The sequence below is a fragment of the Meles meles genome, chromosome 6 (assembly GCF_922984935.1).
Source record: "Meles meles chromosome 6, mMelMel3.1 paternal haplotype, whole genome shotgun sequence".
NCBI classification, from domain to species: domain Eukaryota; kingdom Metazoa; phylum Chordata; class Mammalia; order Carnivora; family Mustelidae; genus Meles; species Meles meles.
In genome coordinates this window covers 49,312,212-49,335,826 of record NC_060071.1, presented here as the reverse complement: position 1 = coordinate 49,335,826, position 23,615 = coordinate 49,312,212, and the positions used below count along the sequence as shown (strand labels likewise).

At 49.3% G+C, this 23,615-nt stretch overlaps 1 protein-coding gene across 1 annotated transcript; it reads left to right on the top strand.

Annotated features, from left to right (window-relative positions):
• Positions 1 to 7,588: 7,588 nt before the first annotated feature.
• LOC123944908 (cartilage intermediate layer protein) lies at positions 7,589 to 23,006 on the top strand. The gene is made up of 9 exons (XM_046010345.1): positions 7,589 to 7,620; positions 9,115 to 9,283; positions 11,051 to 11,143; positions 11,768 to 12,037; positions 13,559 to 13,738; positions 14,128 to 14,442; positions 15,223 to 15,331; positions 16,965 to 17,122; positions 19,961 to 23,006. The coding sequence occupies exons 2-9, from the start codon at positions 9,196 to 9,198 to the stop codon at positions 22,327 to 22,329; spliced, it is 3,582 nt and encodes a 1,193-aa protein (XP_045866301.1). The 5' UTR covers positions 7,589 to 7,620; positions 9,115 to 9,195; the 3' UTR covers positions 22,330 to 23,006.
• Positions 23,007 to 23,615: the final 609 nt, after the last annotated feature.

Sequence of the window (23,615 nt, the reverse complement as noted above, 5' to 3'; positions counted from 1 at the left end):
TGCTGAGCAGAGAGCCCGATGCGGGACTCGATCCCAGGACCCTGCGCCCCTGGAACACTCCTTGGCAATAAAAAGGAATTGACCTATTGGCACATTCAACAACATGAACGATTATACTAAGCAGAAGAAGGCAAACTTAAAAAGCTTATACCAAAGGATTCCATTTATATGACATTCTTGAAAAAGCAAAACTACAGGGAAAGAAAACCACTGCTTGTCAGCAGCTGAACATGGAGGGAGGGATTGACTACAAAGTTGCTGGAAATATTTTCTGTCTTGGCGTGATGGTGGTTACCTGACTGCTTGCATTCATCAAAACTCACAGAATTGTGCATTCAAAATGGTGAATTTTACAGTATGAAAATTATGTTTTCAATTTTTAAAAATGCAGAGTGGAATTCAAACATCTTCTACCCTTTCTTTGCCTTCCTTGTCACTGACCAATATCCTATCCTCAAAGCTCTTGTTCTCCTGGCAGGGGAATGCCCCAATACAGCCTCCCTGAATGCTGCTTGGCTTCTGGAAACAAAAGGTCAGTCCACTAAGAATGGAGTCAGGGGCCCACATGTCTGTATCTCTCCCTCTGTTCCACCCAATCTGGCTAAGGCTGCTCACCAAGGCCTTTCTATCTAACATCCATTTCCCCTTCTTCCCTCTTGCTCACCTGGGAGTCCCAAATCCTTATGGTCCAGGTGTTGTGTGGGCGAAAGAGTCTGCTTGGAAAGAGGGAGGCTCCTCACACTAACTTTCCATAGCTCTAGCCCATAAAACAGTTGCGAGTCACAGAAACTTAGTGCCAGAGAGGACTTCTACCCAGCATTCACCTCACCTCATCCCTGAGCAAGGCCGCCCCCATCACTGCCTCAGGCTCTTTGGACTGCCAGCATCTTGGTCAGAGCTGAAGCCATACCACACACAGAGCCACCTGGGCCCCCTTGAAGGAGTCATGAAAAGAGGCCTCGGGTCACAGGAAACAAGCAGCTGTGCCTGGTAGATGCTCAGGTCGAATTTCATGAACAACCAGCATAAACACGTCATGGTGAACGTGACAAGTCAGGGAAGGGGTATGTGAACACTCTTGAGAGAACACCCTAGCAAGTGTGCACCCAATGGTGACTGTAGACGTTTCTGAGAAATACTGGAGGCACTGTGGGGACACTACGATGACCATGTATGGAATATGAACTCACTGGTTCACGTAGGAAACACTACAATGTCACTGGATGTGAGCAAACTCTAAGTGTGCTGAAGACACTGTGGTAAATGTGAGCACACCACAGAAAGCTTGGTGAACACTGTGGGGACATCGTGGGAATCCCATAGTCAGTGGTGGAAACAACAGCGCATGAATACTGTGGTAAACATGATGAGCTCTAGAGATGGACGTGTCACCGTAAGGCTGTGACTGTGGGGAATACACCATGGCGACAGTGGGGTAACCTTGTTTTAAGCTGGAGGAGCATTCTGTGGTGGCTACAGTAAGCATATTGTGCAAGGTAGAGTGCTCTATTGGACATGTTTTGGGGTATCTGCTGGGCCCATAGCCCATTCTGTGGGAATCTGCTCCCACCTAAGACCTGCACAAAGTAAGACAAGGTGCTGACAGGTTTCTTCCTTTTTCTTCCATTTCCTAAGCTGGAATTACAGTGTTTCAGTTTTGCCTCAGCTCTTCTGGGGTGTGTTGATGTGGTTACAAGGTGAAGAGGAGTCACACATCCATAGGTTTGTATCAGAACACATGGAAGGTAAACTCTCCAGGGTGATAGCTGTGAAAGTGGTCGCTTGATATCAAGACACCATTCCTGATATCAAAGTTAGTAGTCAGACATTTCGGGTCAACACCTCCTAGGATAAGGATACTTGTAAAAGGCGAAAGATTTATGCGATCTGAAGAGAAACCAGAGTATAGGATAAGGATACTTGTGATTGTGGTTGTGCCTTTAGTAGGTATGTGTCATTATTTTCTTCTCAACATCCACTCTTGCATCACAATATTCCTTCAGGAAAAATCAGTCCATGTGACTCCAGTGGGGAGTCTACCTCTACCTCTGGCTCCAGAAATGGGCTTATCAGAGCTTTGTATCCCATGGGTAAAGGGTGGGTCAAGGAGGACCTCTCCCAGAACTTCTGCTGGAACAATTAGGGGAAGAGACGCGTTCGTTCCACTGGAGATTTGAGATGGGCTAAGAGGGAGCCTGAAGTTTCTGGAAGATACTACATGGAAACAGCTTCTACTCTAGTTACTACTGCTAGTGCTATGTAGCAAACTACCCCAGATCTTAGTGGCTTAAATGACCTATAGGTCAGGATTTCATGTAGGACTTGAGTGGGTAATTCTTTTTGTGACATTGTTGAGGGCCCTCAGTGGCACTTCTCTGGTAGATGGGCTGGGCTGGTCAATCCAAGATGGCTACACTCACATGTTTGGTGCCTTGGTGGGGAGGGCTGGAAGTCTGGGCTCAGCTGGGACTACTGACCAGAACACTACACTAGGGCTCCCCAGGATGGTGGTCTCAGGATAGTTAGACTTCCCATATGGCAGCTGGCCTTTCCCAGAGTGAATGTCCCATGAGATCCAAGAGAAAGCTGTGTGACCTTTTGTGTCCAGCCTTAGAAGTCCACCTCATTCTTGGTTGCAAGCCAGCCACAGGCCAGTGCAGATTCAAGGGAAGGGAAATGAGACTCTCTCTCAATGGCAGAATAGCACCATCACATTGAGAACATGTGTGGTGGAAGCCATTGTTGTATCCCTCTTCAGAAAATACAGACTGCTACACCATCCTTGAGAATAAAGCCATTTCAGAGGAAGCTGTTGAGATCTGAGAAGAGAACAGCCCTGATAATGTCTTGAGTACCCGGATCCAGTTTTCCCCAGGATGACAGTTAGGAGAGCCATCAGATTTCTTTTCTGTATAAACCAATCTGAGTTGTGCCTTTCCGACTACAATGGAAAAAACTTTTACTCCTGGTGCTCCAGTTATCTATTGCTATACAACAGACCACCCCAAAACTCAGTGGTTCATTAAGAAAAATTTATTATTTCTCATGATTCTGTGGGTTGGCTGGACAATTCCTCTGCTGGTCTTATTTGGGCTCATTCATGCAACTACTGTGGTGGAAAGTTCAAGATGGCCTCATTCACCTGTCTGGCTGTTGGCTGGGGGTCTCAGTTCTCCTCCATGTGGTCTCTCAGCCTCCAGTAGGATAGACTGACTTTCTTACAGGGTGGTCTCAGGACAGTGTTCCAAGAGAGTGAAGGTAGCAAGGTCTCTTGGGGCCTAAACTCTAGAACTTGTACAACATCACTTCTGTCATATTCCTTGGCTCAAAGCAAGTGACAAAGCCAGCCCAGGTCAAAGGAGTGAGTCAGTAGACTCCACGTCATACTGGGAGAGTTGCAGAGAATTCCTGGCCACAGTATGATAGCTGGATTGTGTTTGACGGGAATATCTTTAGATGTATAGGAAGCACAGTATGTGCGCCAGGCAGGCAGAGTCAGAATATTCTAGCATGTTCTCACTGAGCAGCATATAGTTGAAATGTGATTTCCATGGTGGCTTCTCTGAGCCAAGGGCCCATGACAAGGTCTATACTAGATCACTGGTTTCTAGGGGCAACTTTGAATTAAGACCCCCTATGTCTGAGGGACTTCACCTCTTGGAGCCTCAGATTTTCCTTTTAAAATGGGAGTGATCGTCCCTGCCTCACAGATTTGCTGTGAAGCTGAAGAGGATGACCGTGAACTTTGTAAACTAGGGTGCCAACCGCATGTGACTGAATATTATCTTAGAAGGAATAACCGGGGTGGGTCTGGGTGGTCAGAAAGGGGAGGAAGGAGAAGACTGAGATAGGGCTTTGAAAGATGGCGACATTCACACTGAGGGGAGGAAGGGCTGTATTTCAAGATACAGAAAGTGAGAAATAAAACTGTAAAAGTACAGAGGTGGAACAATGATAGACTGTACTCGGGACAAGAAGGAAAAGGTCCCAGAGTGAGCTTTCCCACTGCCCTGGACTCTGGGTTTCTGGGCTCCCAAGTACTGGCTCAGCAGCCCCTGATGGTCACTCAGAGTTACAGTCAAGTCCTCGGGTTCCCAGGAATTACAGCCGCCTGTTCCTCCCCAGGCCTGCAAAGCCTCCTGAGGCCACAGCAGGGGTGATAATGGGACTATGGCAGAGGGTTCAGAGAGCAGGCTAGAGGCAGAGAGCATCTTCTTTTGGAGCCACTAGGATCACATCAGACCCTCCTACCCTCACCCCCTATCCCACAGTGTTCCCAAGCTACTTTTCCTTCAGTTGGAGGAAGTGGGGGAGGGGGACTACGGTCATAGGCTTAGGACGCAGGTGGCCTGGCTAAACTGGGCTCCAAGCCCCTTGATTGGTGGGAGTGATTGATAGGTTTCCGTTGTGTTCCAGGCAGGGGCTTGGAGCTGCTGCAGACTAGCCTGGCCTGCAGAAGCCCCAGATGGCCACCTGTGGTTGGGGCTGACCTATCCAGGCCAGGCCCTGACAGTCCAGATCTGTGGCTACCTCCCAAGACCTGTTTATCCTAAGACCCCGACTGAGGTCAGCAGGCCTCTTCTTCCTCAAAGGACTCCTGGGAAGGGCAGTGGGGATAGACTCAGATTCCCTCCAGTCTAGCCTTGCATGTCTCACAGCTCCATTCCACTTGGGACAGGAAAGGATGCTTTGATGGTGGGGTAGGAGGTGGTGGAAGGGAAGAGGGAGGGAGGGAGGGAGGAGATGAGCTGGAGGAACACAAATAGCAGGGTTGGAATTGCAACCTAGGGACTCTAGCACACTGTCCCTCAGCCCTGTGCCAGCCATGACACTGACCATTTGGGGCTAGGGAAGCGGGGTCCTCAGTGTGAGTTCTGGGCCAAGCAAGGAGACCCAGGCAGGATTTGTGGCCTAAAGGGCTCCATTTTGCCAAAGCCTCACCCCACAGGGTATTCTGCCTCCCACTACCGACAGAGAAGACAGGGTGCAGTTAGGAGGTTGGGGGCACCTCTTTCACATACCTTTGGGTTCCACAGAGTGGAGGCCTTGACAAACAACCGATTACCCTGACCTTGACCTTTGAGCCTCTGGTTTACTTGCCCCCACCTCCCTCTCCTGTATACCTTGTTCTCTTTATCCAGCGTCAGCGGTCACACTGCTTCTCTGGCCTCCCTCCTGATCCCCAGCCAGACTTCTTGGAGCTCTGCTGCCTTCCTCTCTCTCCTCCCTACAGTGTTTGTTGTTAGCATCTTATCAACCTTGCCAGCATGGGTGGGGGCCTTGGAGCTTGCTCAGTCCAAATTTTTGTTGCACGGGTGGGGACACTGAGGTCTATGATCACTTGGGTCGTTGCTTGTCCAAGGTCGTACATCAGAATCAGCAACAGAGCCCTTTGACTCTTTGCCCTTTGATCTGCCTGTTGCAGTTCAGTCTTTGTCCTCAGACAAGTAGAGCTTTTTTTTTTTAAGATTTATTTATTTATTTGACAGTGCCTGGGTGGCTCAGTTGGTTGAGCAACTGCCTTCGGTTCAGGTCATGATCCTGGAGTCCCTGGATTGAGTCCCCCATCAGGCTCCCTGCTCAGCGGGGAGTCTGCTTCTCACCCTGACCATGACCCTTCTCATGTGCGCTCACTCTCTCTCAAATAAATAAATAAATAAACAAACAAACAAATCTTTTTTTAAAAAAAGGATTTATTTATTTATTTATTTGAGATAGAGGGGGCAGAGAGGGACAGAAGGAGAGAGAGTCTTAAGCAGACTCCATACTGAGCCAAGAGCCCAACTCAGGGCTCCATCTCAGGACACTGTGATTACAAAATGAGCCGAACCAAGAATTGGAGGCTTAACCAACTGTGCCACGCAGGTGCCCCAGACTAGTTGAGCTCTTATGTACTTCATTCAGTTCAGACTTCACCTTCAAAGCTATGGTTGTAGCTACTTCACAGTTTGGCTCCAACAACAAATTGGATGAGACTGGGGCTAGCTACAGAATTTATGGGCCAAGGGCTAGGGACTGCAAGGGAGACCAGGCTCCAGGAGACAAAGCAAACCAGATCTGTGCTTTAGGTCAGCTCGCCAGCCACCGCTGCTTAACATCCTTCTTCCATACCCACCCTCCCTCCCAGCACCCCATGTCTAGGGTGATGCTCAGAGAAACAATGTTCCTAAGCCCAGGCTAACACACACACACTCAGGAACAAAGACACAGGTCCACACCAGCACATATACACGGCTCTCTGGGTCTGCACTGCTCACTGTGAGATCATTACCATGTGAGGCTCATTCCTCTGAATGCAAGAACATGTCTCCTCCCCTGTGGCCTCCCAGTGCCCAACCTATAGCCTGCCATGAATAGGAGCTTAATGAGGGTGTATGGAACGAGCGAGCCGACACTTGGTATGGGAGGCCATTATGACCAGGCCTCCATATCCAAGCCCTGGCATGAGGCAGGAAGCCCAGCCCAGGCCGATGAGCCTGGCACTTGAACGGGTGAGGGGTCCTAGCAGCTCTTGCTGTGGTTCCTAGTACACCACTTCATATCTACTGCTTTTAGCTGGCCCTCTAATGTGGTCCATGAACCATCAATAACACCTGGGAGTTGTTAGGAATACAGTCTTGGGCCTCACCTCAGACATACTGAATCCGGAACTCGGTGTGGGGTCCAGCAGTCAGCCCTCCAGGGGATTCTAAGGCGTGCTAAATTTATAGAACTGCTGCGGCCTGGGACCACATGCCGACTGCTGCTGGCTGCAGGTGGGGAGGCTACTCGGGTTCAGAAGCACAGACAGCTGCTTGCGCCACCTACGGGTAAGGCTGTGCATGTGCGGCGGGCCCCATACCTGAAGTCAGATACGCCCGCATACATCTCTGACAGTCTGGCAAGGTCTCAGAAAGCCTATGTGCAGGGCCTCTGGGCTCCAGGGGACATAGACAGTCCCCTGATGGAAGTAGGTACAGGCAAGGAGGAACTATTCTTACCAGTGACATCCTGTGTCCTCTAATTCCTTTGTCCCTTTTCCTTCTAAATTTCTCCCAGTGCTACCTTGGGGTCCAGAGAAGCTGAGTAGTCGCCCAGCTCAGACGAGGCACCCCCAGTTGGGAGACCAAGTGACTGGTGTGCCTAAGAGAGTCTGAAGTATGTGCTAACACCAGCAAAGTTCTTTCTCTGCAGGGGCGGGTCAGGGGAATGTGGGGGATCAGCAAGCAAAGCTTAAGCAAGAGCACACAACCCCCACCCCGAAGCCGTGGAATGCTGCCCAGATGTAGATTAGCCCTTGGCCCCTGCCCAGGGCTGCTCCCAAGGCCCACCCTGACTCTCCATGTGTCTCTCTGCTCTGGTCTGTGGAGCCCCAGGCCCCTGCCCACCTGGCCTCTCCCCAGGTCCTGCAGCCTCTCACCCTAAGGATCTGGAAGTGAAATCCTGGCCTCTGGGAGCTCCAGGGGATGTGGGGAGGGGATGGGGAGGCTGAGCTTCCCCATGCTCAGATCTGGTTTCGCCGCGCTTCCCCTGGCGCACTGCCACGGGCTGAGCCACCAGCTGCGCTATATAAGGCCTGGCGGCTGGACAGGAGAGGCGAAGGCTTGAAACCCCCAGCTGAGGAGTCCCGCTCAGGACACGGTGAGCTCCACTCCCATTTTCCTCACCCCATGCCTGCATTTCTCTGCCCCGCTTAGCTACTCCTGCCCTTCCCAGATCACCCTGCATCTCCCCCAGAGAAGAGCCCCCCCTTTTTGCTTTGAAGTTCTCTCTTTTCCCCACTACTGGACCAAAGCCCTCCCCCTCCTTCACCTGAGGTCAGGGACTCTCAAATGATCCCAGTCAGGGTCTGTACCTCTGGGCGTCTGCTTTCTTTCTTGCGGTCAGCCAGTCTGCTTTGTCCGAGAGTTCTGCGGAGCGTGGGATGGGGAGCCTAACTAACAGAGCATATGCTGAGGAAACTTCCGTGGGCTGCCAGATGGGAAATGGTTTTTCCACAAGGTGCCTCAGGCCACCTTGGCCTCCCAGACAGTCTTAGAGCGGTCTCAGACTGAATGCTGTGTAGCACTCAGCTCCCTGCTCCAAGCCCAGGAGCTTGGGGTAAGACACACAATGGGGACCTTGAGGACCCCTATGCCTCTGTTCCCTTGACTGAGAAAAAGAAGGTGGTGGAGCGGGGGGTTGGGGGGAAGGTTAGTGGGCTCAGAGCTAGAAGATCTGCAATGTGGGATTGGTTTGTTCTTCTCCTGAGACAGCCAAGTGCTTTTACATCTTTTTCCCCCCTGGAAAGGAGGAATCTCCTCTTTCCCACCACACCCTGGACTTTGGACGTTGAAGGGAACCACTTTTGAATCTCCAGGAACTGGTCAGATTCTGGGTTGGCCAAAACTCTGGGGAGAGATAGAAATGAGCAAGAGCCTGGGCTACACCCCATAGATCTTTGCCTTTATTGTCAAGCCCACTTTCTTCTCCTGGCTCTTACAGCTCCTAACCCATGCTTACCAGTTACTGGGGACCCCTGGCTTCGCACAGTGTATCCCCTCTGCTCTCCTTCAGGGAGCTCCCGGCTGTGTAACTCCAAGCCAGGCCCCAACAAACAGGTCAGAAATGTGTTCCAGCTGCAGGCTGTGCACATCTGGAAATGTGTTTATGGATATCATGCATCTGAAGCATCTGCCCCCTCCAGGTTGCCTGTCCTGCGAGGGGCCATGGCAGTCAGGTCTGGGCGGCACAGTGTTCACGGGTAGCCCCTCGGTGCAAGAGTGTAGGCCCCACAAAACATGCCCCAAAGCCCAGGTCTTGGAAGTGATACATGAGTCACTCAAGAGGCTGCTGGGTGTGAGCCCAAGCCCCTCCTCACTGGCAAGGTACCTCCTCACCCCTGCTCTCCCTTATGCCTCATCAGGATGTGGGGTCCTAGAGCCTGGATCTGAATAATCCAGCTATGCCTTATTTGAACTCCTGAGCCTCTGCACCTCCCAAGCTGCCCAGATTCACAACTTGGGCAGGTGTTACCTCCCATGAGACTTTATTCTGTCTACCCTTCCACCCCTGATAGGTCAAGAAATAGTTCTGCTGGAGCCATAAAAAGATGCTGCAGAAATGTGGGACCTGATCAGCTTTGATTCTTTGCAGGCCACTGGATCTCAGAGACTTCCCAGGGGACTACGTTCCAAGGAGGACCCAACTCTGAAGTACCCTCAGCCATCTACTGCCATGTTTCCCACAGGGCCTGGGGGAAAGATGGCGGGGACCAAGGCCTGGGTGTTCTTCTTCCTGGTCCTGGAAGTCACCTCTGTGTCGGGTATGGGCTAAGTATCTGCCCCCTCCCAAGCCTCTGTGTGTCATAGCGAAGTCATATCTGGTCTGCGACCCAACTATGGGCCTCAGCAATGGCTTAAGACTTCAGGCTGGTTTATAGACTTATTAATAATGTATATCCTGCTTGTTTCCCAGGAGAATTTGAGATAGTTTCCAAATATTAAAACTCACAGGACAGAATCTTTTAAATGAGGAGGGGATAGCTGTCACTCAAAGGGAGGAAAAAGGATAAAAGGGTTATCACCTCTAGGTGCTAAATTTAGCTATGGGATTCCTGGCAGTCAAAGCAAAAGGGAATCACAAGGGATCACCAGGTTCTCAGAAGCAGGTTGCGGTGTGCTCTGGTTTTAGTGTCATAAAAATTCTTCTAGCTTAAAGCTCAATTTCATTTAGACCGTGCAGCTGAATTTCACAGACACCAGACCCTCTTCTGATCCCCTTGTCCTCTGACCCTATCCTCTGGTGACACTGAGTTCCTGAAGGAACAGGTAGGGGCATATGCCTCGTGCATCTGAGCATCAGTGCTCCCAGCCCTGCCCTGTATGATCTCTCCCATCTCTTCTGCCTCTCCTGATTTTTAACTACCTCCTCAAGCAGGGCAAAAAAACGCTCAAAGCCCCCTTGTAAAGCTGCCTGCACTTGAGCCTTTGCGAGTACTCATGCAGGAACAAAGGCTGTCTCACCATCTTGCCAAACCCTGTGCGCACCCACCTCCAACCTCGCTCTTTCCACCCTGACAGCTGCTGTTTGTAAAGATGATTAACATTCAGCCATCTGAGGGGAAATCAGATTAGTTTGATTAAAAGAGTTCCTATCACCCCAATTAAGCAGCATAGAGAATTCTGATTTGGCTCCTTGCACGAGAGTTAATTGCCTTTCAGAGTTTGTCTGTTCTCCGTTCTCCTTCTCCTTCCCCCTCGGGAGCCCCCAATCCCGTCTCAGATGGGTTGGGGCTGGAAGTTGCTTGTGGACTAAGGACCCTGTACCCCTCTTTCAGAGTTGCTAACACTTATTCAGCAAGTACCATGCTAGGCATTACTCTGAGTGGATTTTGTGAATGAGTTTATTTAATCTCCAGAATCCTTTGAGGCAAGAACTATTATCGTCCTCATTTTATGATGAGGGAACAGGGGTCAAATGAGTCAAGTGTCTGGCTCAAGGTCAAACAGTTAGGGCATGGCAGATCCTCTGGAGCTCACACTTTCAATCTCTGTATACTTCAGAGATGTTTACTTGGGTCATCTCATGAAATTCTCATGCCTACTGGACCGCCACCCTCTGAGATGGGAACTAGTATCTCCATTTTACAGATGAGGAAAATAGGGCTCCGTTCTGCCAAGAAGGACATGCCCAGATCCCATCATAGGAGCCCCAGCCCACTGGCTGCTCAGCAGCATATCATGATCCGTTTCTAGAACAAGAGCAGTAAGACAACTACCATTGTCTGAGCCTGCACTCCGTGCCGGGTCTCTTTACATTAACCATCACCCTGAAAAGGCACCAGAACCCTATGATGTAGCAATGGTTAATGCAGCCCTGTGTTTTGGGAAACGCAATTAGAAGAATAAAGCTTCGTGAGGTTGCACAGCTAGATAGTGGCAGAGTAGAGGTTTGAACGCTTGTCCAGTGCTCTTGCTCCACCCACCCCCATCACCTGCTTCCCTGCATCTTGAAAGGCTGGGGTAGCAGGATGCGGCTGAGCCCTTGTAACTACCAGTCCTGGCCTCTCACTTCTCTTCCTTGCCCTCAGGGAGGCAGACGATGCTCACCCAGTCGGTAAGAAGAGTCCAGCCTGGGAGGAGGACCTCCAGCATCTTTGCCAAGCCTGTTGACTCTCTGGAAAGTGAGTTGTGGCTGGAGCAGGGAGGGTCAAGAGAGGGGGTCTTTACTGAGCTTGCTGCAAGAATCTCGGAAGCCAGGGCACAGTGTCATGGTTTCCATGGAAACCCACTTTTACAAAGCATTTAACCTACATCTCTGTCCAGGCGGACAGACCTAGGAAATAGAACAGCTTAGAATGTGAAGCTGCCTGACATATTCAGGAATGCTCTAGAGCTTGCTGGAACCAGAGCACAGGCTGGAGGGAGATGGGGGGCGGGAGGGAGATGAGGATGGAGAGAGAGCAGGGGCCAGCTCACCCTGAATGCCTGGCTAAGGGATTTAAAGCTGGGGAGTGCTGAGGTCCAAGCCACCCAGAGAAAACTCACCCTGACTGCTGTGTCAGGGAAGGGTGGGAGGTGGGGAGAGTGGGAACTTGGAAGTAGAAAGACCAGGCAGGGAGTTACTGACATGGTACAGCCAGGCTGCTGAGAGCTTTAATGGAGTGGTGGGAACAGACAGCGTCAGAGACCAATGCCAGTGGGTGAGAGGTAGGGGGAGTGGGTCCCAGGAGTTAAGCAGGAAGGAAGGAAGAAGATCCCCTGAGGCTCTGGGGCCTGTCTTTCTCTGACCTGCCTCTACCTCTCAGGACCTGGGGAGTGGACAACCTGGTTCAACATCGACCACCCAGGTGGGCAGGGTGACTATGAGCGACTGGACGCCATTCACTTCTACTATGGGGACCGGGTGTGTGCTCGGCCCCTGCGGCTAGAGGCTCGGACCACCGACTGGATGCCTGCAGGCAGCACTGGCCAGGTGGTCCATGGCAGTCCCCGTGAGGGCTTCTGGTGCCTCAACAGGGAGCAGCGGCCCGGTCAGAACTGCTCCAATTATACGGTGCGCTTCCTCTGCCCACCAGGTAAGCCCGGACAGACCCTGACCCCCTACCTCCCACAGCCTTGGCACAGGGAGAGGCCAGGATGGGCATCTGGCCACTGAAACTCAGGATGTCACACACATACACAGGCTTTGATTCCCTCAGAGTAACACATTACTGTGATGAGAGCCAAAATCTTCCCAAGAGTGTTCTCTGTCAATGGCGACTTTCTGTTTAACCCACTTACTGAGTGTGGGTGGCAAGGAGGTAAAGACTATAGGCTCCAGAGTTGGGCTGCTTGCATTTGAATCCTGGGTCTACCATCTGAACTGTGTTCCTTAAGCAAATTCTCTTTATTTCCTTTTTTTAAAAATGTAATTTCATTATTTTTTTAGAAGATTTTATTTATTTATTTGAGAGAGAGAGAATGAACGGTGGGGAAGGGCAGAAGGAGAGGGAGAGGAAGAAGCAGACTTCCTGCTGAGAAGGGAGCCTGATGTGGGACTCAATTCAGGACCCAGAGATCACAATGTGAGTCAAAGGCAGACACTCAATGGACTGAGCCACCCAGGTGCCCTTTAGGCAAATTTTCTGAAGCTCTCTGAGCCTCAGGTTTCTCACTAATAGAACAGGGGAAGAATTAGTAATATTAGTAAATATTAGTACATCTTGATGTGGGTTTTTATGAGGATTAAATGAGATAAGGAATGTAGAAGGTTTAACCCAAGTGAACTTTCACTAAGTGATAGTTTCTCTTATTGCTCCTATGTGCCAGACACTGGGCTTGTTATAGTTACTACTCATTCATTCGTTTTATTCATTACTCATTCATCTCCATTTTGACAAATTACTCCAGGTCTGGAGAGGTTAGGTGATGTCTCACAATTCTGCAGCTGGTAAGAGGGGAGCTGGGATTTGACCTCACATCTGTGTCTACAGAGTCCAAGAGTTCACGTGTGATGCCCTCCCTCTCCACATAGGATAATACAGAGTCAGCTGCAAGGCTGCCCACTTCTCAGATGGACACCCTCCCTTCCCCTGATCTGCCAGTGTGCACAGCCTGGCCCCGCAGGCTCCGGTGGCAGTGGTAGCCACCCAGAGCTCAGGCTGGGCAACGTCCGAGGACCCCATTCCTGCACACAGGCCTCAGAGCAGAGGTGAGGGGGACAGCGTGAGGTCTGAGTCACTGGAGTCCCAGACCCTGACCAGGAGGGAGCCTTTTCACAGGATTATATGACTGTTTCCACAATGATGGGGAGGGAAAATAGCGCTATCCCTGCACATCTTAAGGCAGCATATCCAGGTCCCAGTGCTTCACCAACAAGTCCCTCTCGGAGCCACCCCTGGCCCATATGGTACCTTTGTGCAAATTAGAGACACCACTTCCTTAGGACTCTTGGTTTCCCTCCGTTGGAAAAGTCATTGCAGTAAATATAAATATCGGTGACGTCTATGACGTGAACAGAAACCCTGTCTTTCTGACATAAAACAGCCTCAGGGGCAGATTTCCTGACAGAGTCCCCTCTGGAGGCAAGTCAGGCCATCTGCTGATCCTCTTTGCAGGGTCCCTGCGCCGAGACACAGAGCGCATCTGGAGCCCATGGTCTCCCTGGAGCAAGTGTTCTGCTGCTTGTGGTCACACTGGAGTCCAGACCCGAACACGAACCTGCTTGGCAGAGACGGTGTCACTGTGCAATGAGGCCTCTGAGGAGGGCCGCCTCTGCATGGACCAGGCCTGTACAGGTGCTTCTCTTGCTCCTGGTACTGGGAAGGCATGTGACTGAGTTGAAGCAGCCTAGAAGAATAGAACAGAGGGTCAGACAGACTGATTCACTCATTCTTTCATTCACCAAGTATTAAATGAGCATCTATTATGTGCTCTGATGGGGAATGTAGAGGATAATGTGGGAGCACAAAGCAGGACTAACTTAGGAGAATCAAGGGTGACTTCCTGGAAGAAGTGTCCTGGGCTGTCTGGAGGAATGAGGAGGAATTAGTCAAGCAGACTGATAAGGAAAGGTAACACAGACCTAAGGGGGAGGGGAAGCATAAGTGAGTCCACAGGCTGAGATATGCCTGAAGGAGAGCCAGAATCCATATAAGGCCTCCTGATGTGGCCCCTTCTTCCACAGCCTGTGACCTGACCTGCCCCATGGGCCAGGTGAATGCTGACTGCGATGCATGCATGTGCCAGGACTTCATGCTACACGGAGCTGTCTCCCTCCCTGGGGGTGCCCCAGCCTCAGGAGCCACCGTCTACCTGCTGACCAAGAAGCCTAAGCCACTGACCAAGACAGACAGCAGTGGGAGGTTCCGGGTCCCTGGCTTGTGCCCTGATGGCAAAAGCATTCTGAAGATCACCAAGGCCAAGTTTGCCCCCATCATGCTCACAATGCCCAAGACTAGCCTAAAGGCAGCCACTGTCAATGCAGAGTTCATGAGGGCAGGTACTGTTCTCTGGGGTAGGGCTGCCCAGGAAGGCCAGACTTTTAAATAAAGGGATCATAGTGCTAAGAGCTGGCTTCCCAGTTTACAGCGTAAATTCCCAGATCTTTACCATGACCCACAAAGCTCTACATCATCTGGCTTGCACATTACTTCTCTGTTCTCCTCTTCCATTACTCTCCCTTCCACCTGCACTGAGTCACTCTATTCCTGCCAGAATAGCCTCCTAGCTGTTCCTCAAACATGCAGACATACTTCTGCCTCAGGCCTTTGCACTTGCTATATACTCTGCTAGAATGTTCTTCCTACAGAGGTTGACACGGCTTGTTCTCTCAAATGTATGAATTTCTCCCTGGCCACCTTATCTAAAATAGTCAATTATAGAGGTTATAGAGAGAAAGAGGCTGGGGGAATCCAGAAATGGTGCAGAATGGCTGGTGTATTCTGCTGGAAGCAGCCGAATGTGAGTATTGCTCTATTCTAAACAGCCAGCTCTGTCCCAATGGCAGTGCTCGGGAATCTTGGCTTGCACAAGGTCCCCTTGGTTCTCTACTGCCCCACCCAAAGGCTGCTGGAGAGGCCATAGAAGCTGATCCTAGGCGGAGGGTGTGGAGTGGGTGGACTCCATTCTGGACCACTTCTCTTAGAGGCGGAGCTAGGGGTGGGGGTACATGTAAGGTCATACAATTTTAACGCATGACAAAGAACTTGAGGGAGCAAGGCTCTAGATAATCTGCCACGAAGAAAAAAACCAAATCACCATTTCTTGTCTCCTGTCCCAGAGACTCCATACATCGTGATGAACCCAGAGACAAAAGCACGGAGAGCTGGGCAGAGTGTGTCCCTATGCTGTAAGGCCACAGGGAAGCCCAATCCAGACAAGTATTTCTGGTGAGTGTTCTGCCAGTTTCCTTGCCAAGTCTTCTTAGAAACCGGATCTTTCTTTCAATGAGTCTGGACTTATTATTATTATTATATTTTATTATCATATAATATATTATTTGTTTCAGGGGTACAGGTCTGTGATTCACGAGTCTTACACAATTCACAGCACTTACCACAACACATACCCTCTCCAATGTCCATCACCCAGTCACCCCATCCCTCTAATCCTCCTCCACTCCAGCAACCCTCAGTTTGTTTCCTAAGATTATCTTACGGATTGTCTCCCTCACTGGTTTCATCTTGTTTCATTTTTCCCTCCCTTCCCCTAGCATTCTCTGTCTTGTTTTTCAAATGCCTCATATTGGTGACCTCACATGATGGTTGTCTTTCTCTGATTGACTTATTTCACTCAGCATAATGCCCTCTAGTTCCACTGTTGCAAATGCAAGTTATCAGGGGTTTTGTTTTTTTTTTTTGATGGCGACATAATATTCCATTGTATATTTTTACCACATCTTTATCCATTCATCTGTTGATGGACATCTAGGCTCTTTCCATAGTTTGGCTATTGTGGACATTGCTACTATAAACATTGGGGTGTATGTGCCCCTTCGGATCAATACATTTGTATCTTTGGGGTAAGTACCCAGTAGTGCAATTGCTGCATCATAGGGTATCTCTATTTTCAACTTTTTGAGGACTCTCCACACTGTTTTCCAGAGTGGCTGCACCAGCTTGCATTCCCACCAACAGCATAGGAGGGTTCCCCTCTCACTGCATCCTTGCCAACATCTGTTATTTCCTGACTTGTTAATTTTAGCCATTCTGACTGGTGTGAGGTGATATCTCACTGTGATTTTGATTTGTATTTCCCTGATGCCGAGTGATATGGAGCACTTTTTCATGTGTCTGTTGGGCATCTGGATGTCTTCTTTGCAGAAATGTCTGTTCATGTCTTCTGCCCATTTCTTGATTGGATTATTTGTTCTTTGGGTGTTGAGTTTGATAAGTTCTGTACAGGGGTCTGGACTTAATATTAATCATAACAATAACCAACAGGACAAGGTTATTAGTAAGGCTCTGGCACAGAACTCACGAGTTGGCGTTTACAAGTGGGCGCCAGTGGGGTCAAGGCCACTCAGACAACCAGCCAGCCCTGTCATTAACCTCTTGAAGCTGGGGTCCCCCCAGAGCAGCTCTGGTCTCAGGGTCCTGACTTGGATATTCTTGGGACACAGAACAAGATTCCCCAGCAAAGCACACAAGGTCAGAGTCCCCCAGGACTGTGAGTCCTTTTTTATCCTTCACAGATAATTTACAGCCATTATCTTGTCTGATGCTCCCAGTAATTCTGTGAAGTCAGCCAGGGAAACACAGACCAGGAAGCTAAAGCTCAGGGAGGTGAGAGGATTTGTCTAAGGACCCATAGCTGGGTAGTAGTGAGGCAGGGACTCAGAATGAAATCCCTTGACTCCTAAGTCAGCAGTGCTCTTGGATGAGCTGAGTCACAAGTGGTATTGGCATCTGCAGGGCCCCAGGCATCGTCTGCCTCTCTAGCGGCTTGCTCCTGGCCTTCTCCCCAGGGGTACCTGCCCTCCCACCATCTCCTCAGGCTCTGTCCCTCCTCCATTCCTTGCAGGTACCACAATGACACACTGCTGGACCCCTCCCTCTACAAGCATGAGAGCAAGCTAGTGCTGAGGAACCTGCGACAGGACCAGGCTGGAGAGTACTTCTGCAAGGCCCAGAGTGACTCAGGGGCTGTGAAGTCGCGAGTGGCCCAGCTGACTGTCATAGGTAAGCCTGTCAGCATCCCCAAGTCTGGCACAGGGCGACAGGGTGGGGGAAGCACCCCAGTGGCCATATCTGGGCAGTAATAGCTCGGGCTTTTCTGTGCTGTGCACAGTGCTGTACCCTCTAGGACACAAAGATCTTGCAGTCCTAAATCCTATCCTCACAGAGCTGCCAGTCCAGGGAGAGGTGAAAAAATAGAAATAAGAGACAAATAAGTAAAGACAGAAGAATGCACTGAAACAGGAGAGAAGATGAGACACAAAGACCTTTCATTGTGAGTGGCCATGGAGGATTGCTTGAGGGGTCAGCTTTTCAGCTGGAGTTTTTTTTTTCCCCCCAAAGATTTTATTTATTTATTTGTCAGAGACAGAGAGCGAGAGAGAGAGAAAGAGCTAGTGACCACAGGCAGACAGAATGGCAGGCAGAGGCAGAGGGAGAAGCAGGCTCCCTGCCAAGCAAGGAGCCTGATGTGGGACTCGATCCCAGGATGCTGGGATCATGACCTGAGCTAAAGGTAGCTGCTCAGCCAACTGAGCCACCCAGGCATCCCTCAGCTGGAGTTTAAATAGTGGGTCACAGCCTTGCTCATTGGGATCACCTGCTGAAATTTTAAAAATACTTATGATTGGGTCTTACCTCCAGAATATGATGTCATGGGTTTGGGACATGGTCTAGGCATGCACAGATTAAAATCTCCTCCTGGTGATTCTAATTTGTAGCCAATGTTGTCAACCTCTGGTCTTGAATAATGGCCAAGGACTGTGTGTATGGAGGTGGGGGCATTCTAGATTGAGGGACTGCATGAGTTAAGGTTTACAGGAAAGGGGGACCTGATTAGAGCCGGCTTTAAGAAGTGATCTGGAAGGGGAGAGACTGGAGGCCGAGACCAATCAGGAACATATACTTGCAAAGTGGGGGGTGTAAGGGCAGGGAGGAGGAGATCTTAATAATTGGCCTAGGGGCACCTGGATGGTTCAGGTTGGGCAACTGCCTTCCACTCAGGTCATGATCCTGGGGTCCTGGGATGGAGCCCCCACTTCTGGCTCCCTGCTCACTCACTCTCTCTCTCAAATAAAATAATAATAATAATAATTTGTCTAAACAAAGCTAAACAAAAGGCAGGAGAGAGAAAATGTATTGGAAGCATTCTGGAATATTTCACAGACTCCGAGAATGCCGAACACCAGACCCCAGGGCAGACAGGACACAAGACACTGGGACCACTGCAGAGGAGATGTTAAGTCCCCTTGACAGTGGTTCCCAATCCATAAAACCACTGCTCCCACCTGTAACAGTTATCTTTAACACCGCCTTATCATTCTGAAGTCAAACTGATAGATAATAAGTACATGTAATTTCTAAATACATGTGCATGTGGCCTGAACTATAACATAAAGGAAAAAGAAAATGACTCTAATTCAAAACAGTGTATATATTCTGATGTGTAAATGTTTTTTGGCATAGCAACATGAGAAGGCTAACCAAAGAGGTCAGACACTTGCACTTAAATCCAGTCACCATGAACGCGACAGCTACAAATTCTGATGAATACAAGGATATCATTTTGGTGGTTCACATTCCTTGGTTAATATTGGGGCAGGTATGCAGTTTTCCTGAGATAAGGAACAATTCTGGTATAGTTCCAAGCTAAACCAAGTACAATCTTAACTTGATTTATAAGGCAGTTGTGTTCTTTAAAAATTCAACATATGGTTAAAGCCACAGAAAAAAATAGTAGGCTATGATCATTTTATTTTTATTTTTTTTAAAAGATTTTATTTATTTATTTGACAGACAGAGATCACAGGTAGGCAGAGAGGCAGCCAGAGAGAGAGGAGGGGAAGCAGGCTCCCTGCTGAGCAGAGAGCCCGATGCGGAGCTCGATCCCAGGACCCTGGGACCATGACCTGGGCCGAAGGCAGAGGCCTTAACCCACTGAGCCACCCAGGTGCCCCGGCTATGATCATTTTAAACAGGTTTTCCACGTACATGAATGTCTGCTGGGATACGTGAACTTCATGCAGACAAATTTTTCATGCTGAGCAGTGCTAGGCCATTGCAAGACACAGAGTAGCAATGCCCATCCCTGACCCTGCCCACTACATGCCAGTAACACTCTCAATTTTAGTTGAGAAATTTTCCAGACCCCTCTATCAAGAACCATGACTAATGGTCTCAGTAACCAACTCTGTTTCCATATGTATGTATGTATATATATATACATACATTATTAATATATATAATATATATTATTCAATTCTAGGGACACCTGGGTGGCTCAGTCAGTTAAGCATCTGCCTTCAGCTTGGGTCATGATCCCAGAGTCCTGGGTTTGAGTCCTGCATCAGGCTCTTTGCTCATCAGGGAACCTGCTTCTCCCTCTGCCTGCTTCTCCCCGCTTGTACTCTCTCTCTCTGACAAATAAATAAATAAAATCTTTTTAAAGAAATGATAATTTAAAAAAATTAAAAAAAATAAAAATAATAAAAAATAATAAAATAATAATAAAAAATTAAAAAAAAGATAATAAAAAATAAAAAAATAAAAATAAATAAAAATAAAATAAAAAAAAATAAAAATAAATAAATAAATTAATTAAATAAAAAAAATAAAAAAATAAAAAAATTTAAAAATAAAAAAAATTAAAAAAATTAAAAAAATTTTAAAAAATGATAAAAAAATAATGGTTATTCCATCTCCCTCAGAAGAGTTCTGTGAGAATTAGGATCATGGAGATGCAAGTACTTTGAAAACTATAAAGCCCCACAGAGAGGTGAGGTAAGGGTACACTTTGCATAGGACATGAACTTTCTTTTAATATGCATACCATTCCTTCCACAGCCACTGATGAGACTCCTTGCAATCCAACCCCTGAGAGCTACCTTATCCGGCTGCCCCATGATTGCTTCCAGAATGCCACCAACTCTTTTTACTATGACGTGGGCCATTGCCCTGTCAAGACCTGTGCAGGGCAGCAGGATAACGGGATCAGGTGCCGGGATGCCGTGGAGTACTGCTGTGGCATCTCCAAAACAGAGGAGAGGGAGATCCAGTGCAGTGGATACACGCTGCCCACCAAGGTGGCCATGGAGTGCAGCTGCCAGCGGTGTACAGAGACCCGGAGTATTGTACGTGGACGCGTCAGTGCTGCTGACAATGGGGAACCCATGCGCTTTGGCCACGTGTACCTGGGGAGCAACCGTGTGAGCATGACTGGCTACAAAGGCACCTTCACCCTCCATGTTCCCCAGGACACAGAGAGGCTAGTGCTTACATTTGTGGACAGGTTGCAGAAGTTCGTCAATACCACTAAAGTGCTGCCCTTCAACAAGAAGGGGAGTGCGGTGTTCCATGAGATCAAGATGCTTCGGAAGAAAGAGCCCATCACGTTGGAGGCCATGGACACCAACATTATCCCCCTTGGGGAGATGGCTGGAGAAGACCCTATGGCTGAACTGGAGATCCCATCCAAGAGCTTCTACAGGCAGAATGGGGAGCCCTACACAGGAAAAGTAAAGGCCAGTGTGACCTTCCTGGATCCCCGGAATATTTCCACAGCCACAGCTGCCCAGAGTGACCTGAACTTCATCAATGATGAAGGAGACACCTTCCCCCTTCGGACATATGGCATGTTCTCTGTGGACTTCACAGATGAGGCCACCTCGGAGTCACTTAATGTTGGCAAGGTGAAGGTCCACCTTGACTCGACCCAGGTCAAGATGCCAGAGCATGTGCCCACAATGAAACTCTGGTCACTCAACCCAGACACAGGGTTGTGGGAGGAGGAAGGTGACTTCAAATTTGAAAGCCAAAGGCGGGGCAAAAGGGAAGAGAGAACCTTCCTGGTGGGCAACATGGAGATTCGTGAAAGGAGGCTCTTTAATTTGGATGTCCCAGAAAGCAGGAGGTGCTTTATCAAGGTTAGGGCCTACCGCAGTGAGAGGTTCTTGCCCAGTGAGCAGATCCAGGGGGTTGTGGTCTCTGTGATCAATCTGGAGCCCAGGACTGGCTTCTCATCCAACCCCAGGGCCTGGGGCCGCTTTGACAGTGTCATCACAGGCCCCAATGGGGCCTGTGTCCCTGCCTTCTGCGATGACGAGTCCCCCGATGCCTATTCTGCCTACGTCTTGGCAAGCCTAGCTGGGGAAGAACTGGAAGCAGTACAGTCTTTTCCTAAATTCAACCCAAATGCAATTGGTGTCCCACAGCCCTATCTCAATAAGCTCAAATACCGTCGGACAGATCATGAGGACCCACGGGTGAAGAAGACAGCTTTCCAGATTAGCATGGCCAAGCCACGGCCCAATTCAGCCGAGGAGAGCAATGGGCCCATCTATGCCTTTGAGAACCTCCGGGCATGTGAGGAGGCTCCACCCAGTGCAGCCCACTTCCGGTTCTACCAGATTGAGGGGGATCGGTATGACTACAACACTGTACCCTTCAATGAGGATGACCCTATGAGCTGGACTGAAGACTACCTGGCATGGTGGCCCAAGCCAATGGAGTTCAGGGCCTGCTACATCAAGGTGAAGATTGTGGGGCCAGTGGAGGTGAATGTACGATCCCGCAACATGGGGGGCACCCACCGGCGGACAGTGGGGAAGTTGTATGGAATCCGGGATGTGAAGAGCACACGGGACAGGGACCAGCCCAATGTCTCATCTGCCTGTTTAGAGTTCAAGTGCAGTGGGATGCTCTATGACCAGGACCGTGTGGACCGCACACTGGTGAAGGTCATCCCTCAGGGCAGCTGCCATCGAGCCAGTGTTAACTCCATGCTTCATGAGTACCTGGTCAACCACCTACCACTAGCAGTCAACAATGACACCAGCGAGTACACCATGCTGGCACCCCTGGATCCACTGGGCCACAACTATGGCATCTATACCGTCACTGACCAGGACCCTCGCGTGGCCAAGGAGATTGCTCTTGGCCGGTGCTTTGACGGCACATCTGATGGCTCCTCCAGAGTCATGAAGAGCAACGTGGGAGTGGCCCTGACCTTTAACTGCGTAGAGAGGCAGGTGGGCCGCCAGAGCGCCTTCCAGTACCTCCAAAGCCCCCCTGCCCGGCCCCCTGCCACAAACACTGGCAGAGGAAGAGTGTCCTCACGGAGACAGCAGCGGGCTAGTAGGCGTGGCCAGCGCAGGCGCGAAGCAGTGGCCTCTCCGAGGTTTCCAGGGCTCGCTTCACAACCTCAGAACAACTAAGTCTCGTGGTACTTTTCTTCCCCCACCTCATGCGACAGCCATTGTGAGACTGATGCACAAACTGTCACTTGGTTAATTTAAGCACACCTGTTCCGGGGAAGTTTGCTTGTTTGTTTCTTCATGCCCTTATTTACTGTCTTTATCCCATGATACTGACTGGCACCTAGCGCCCCCCACCCAATGTCAAAATAAAGTCTTTTTGTCCTTTTCTTTAAAAGAAACACAAGAAATTGGCCATTGGTAAAGTCTGTGGCCATCAACGAAAATGTACTTCCTTCTTTTTTTGCAGGGTTTCGCTCACCTCTACGATAATGATAATCTGATGATAAAGACCAAATAACCAATATAAGGCATATTTCTTGGCCTTGGTCTACAAGATGTCAGCAAGGCCTCTATCACAGTTCACACATATAAATCGTGGTGAAATAAAGGAATAAACTACAATTTTTTACTTGAAATGTAAATAACTTATTTATTTCTTTGCTGAGTTTGGAACTCTAATATACATTCTGTGTTAAGCTGTTGAATATAGGGTAATCATAGTTCCTCTGCCAAGTCTGGAAAGAACATTTCACACCTACGACTGCAATAGGTTGCTAATTATATTAGTGCATTTCCCTTTACATTTACTTTTGTTCTTCCTAGAAGCCCAGTGTATTCCAGAGCAGATGTCAATAAATGCGCATTTTATACTCATTTCTGAGGCCCCTGTGCCCCTGTCCTGTCTCTTAAGCAACAAAGAGAGCCAGGTGCTCAGAGGGACAGAGATTCTGGAAAGTGGTCACAAGGAGGCATGAGGCACAGTTCCATGCCGCCACCCCCTCCACCCGCCCCCAGCCAGTTACAGGGTTGAGTAACTAGGCAACACTCCAGTCAGTGATCAAGTTTGTTCTCATGGATCATATTTTCCACTTGCAGAGAAGAGCAGAGATTCCTGGAGTTGTGAGTATGTTCTGGGCTCCTGAGCAAAGCTAAAAACATGTCCCATTTTTTTTTCTTTCTTTCTTTCCAATACTGAGGAGCTTATACAATGGCTTGGCACAGGATCAGGTAAGCTGGCCAAGTGCTCCTTCAGCAACCCCCCACTGCCTGCTGCTTTCTCCAGCTGTGCTGGCTGACCTCACTCAGAAATGATGGGCTTTTTTTCAATTTTATTCCAAGCTCTTCTAAAGACACCCAGCTTTTCCAGATACCAGATCTCTGCTGTATATAATAGCCCCTGTCCCTTGAGTAAAACAACTGGTCCAAATGGACAGGGTTTTGTTTTTGGAAAAAGTATTTGGTTT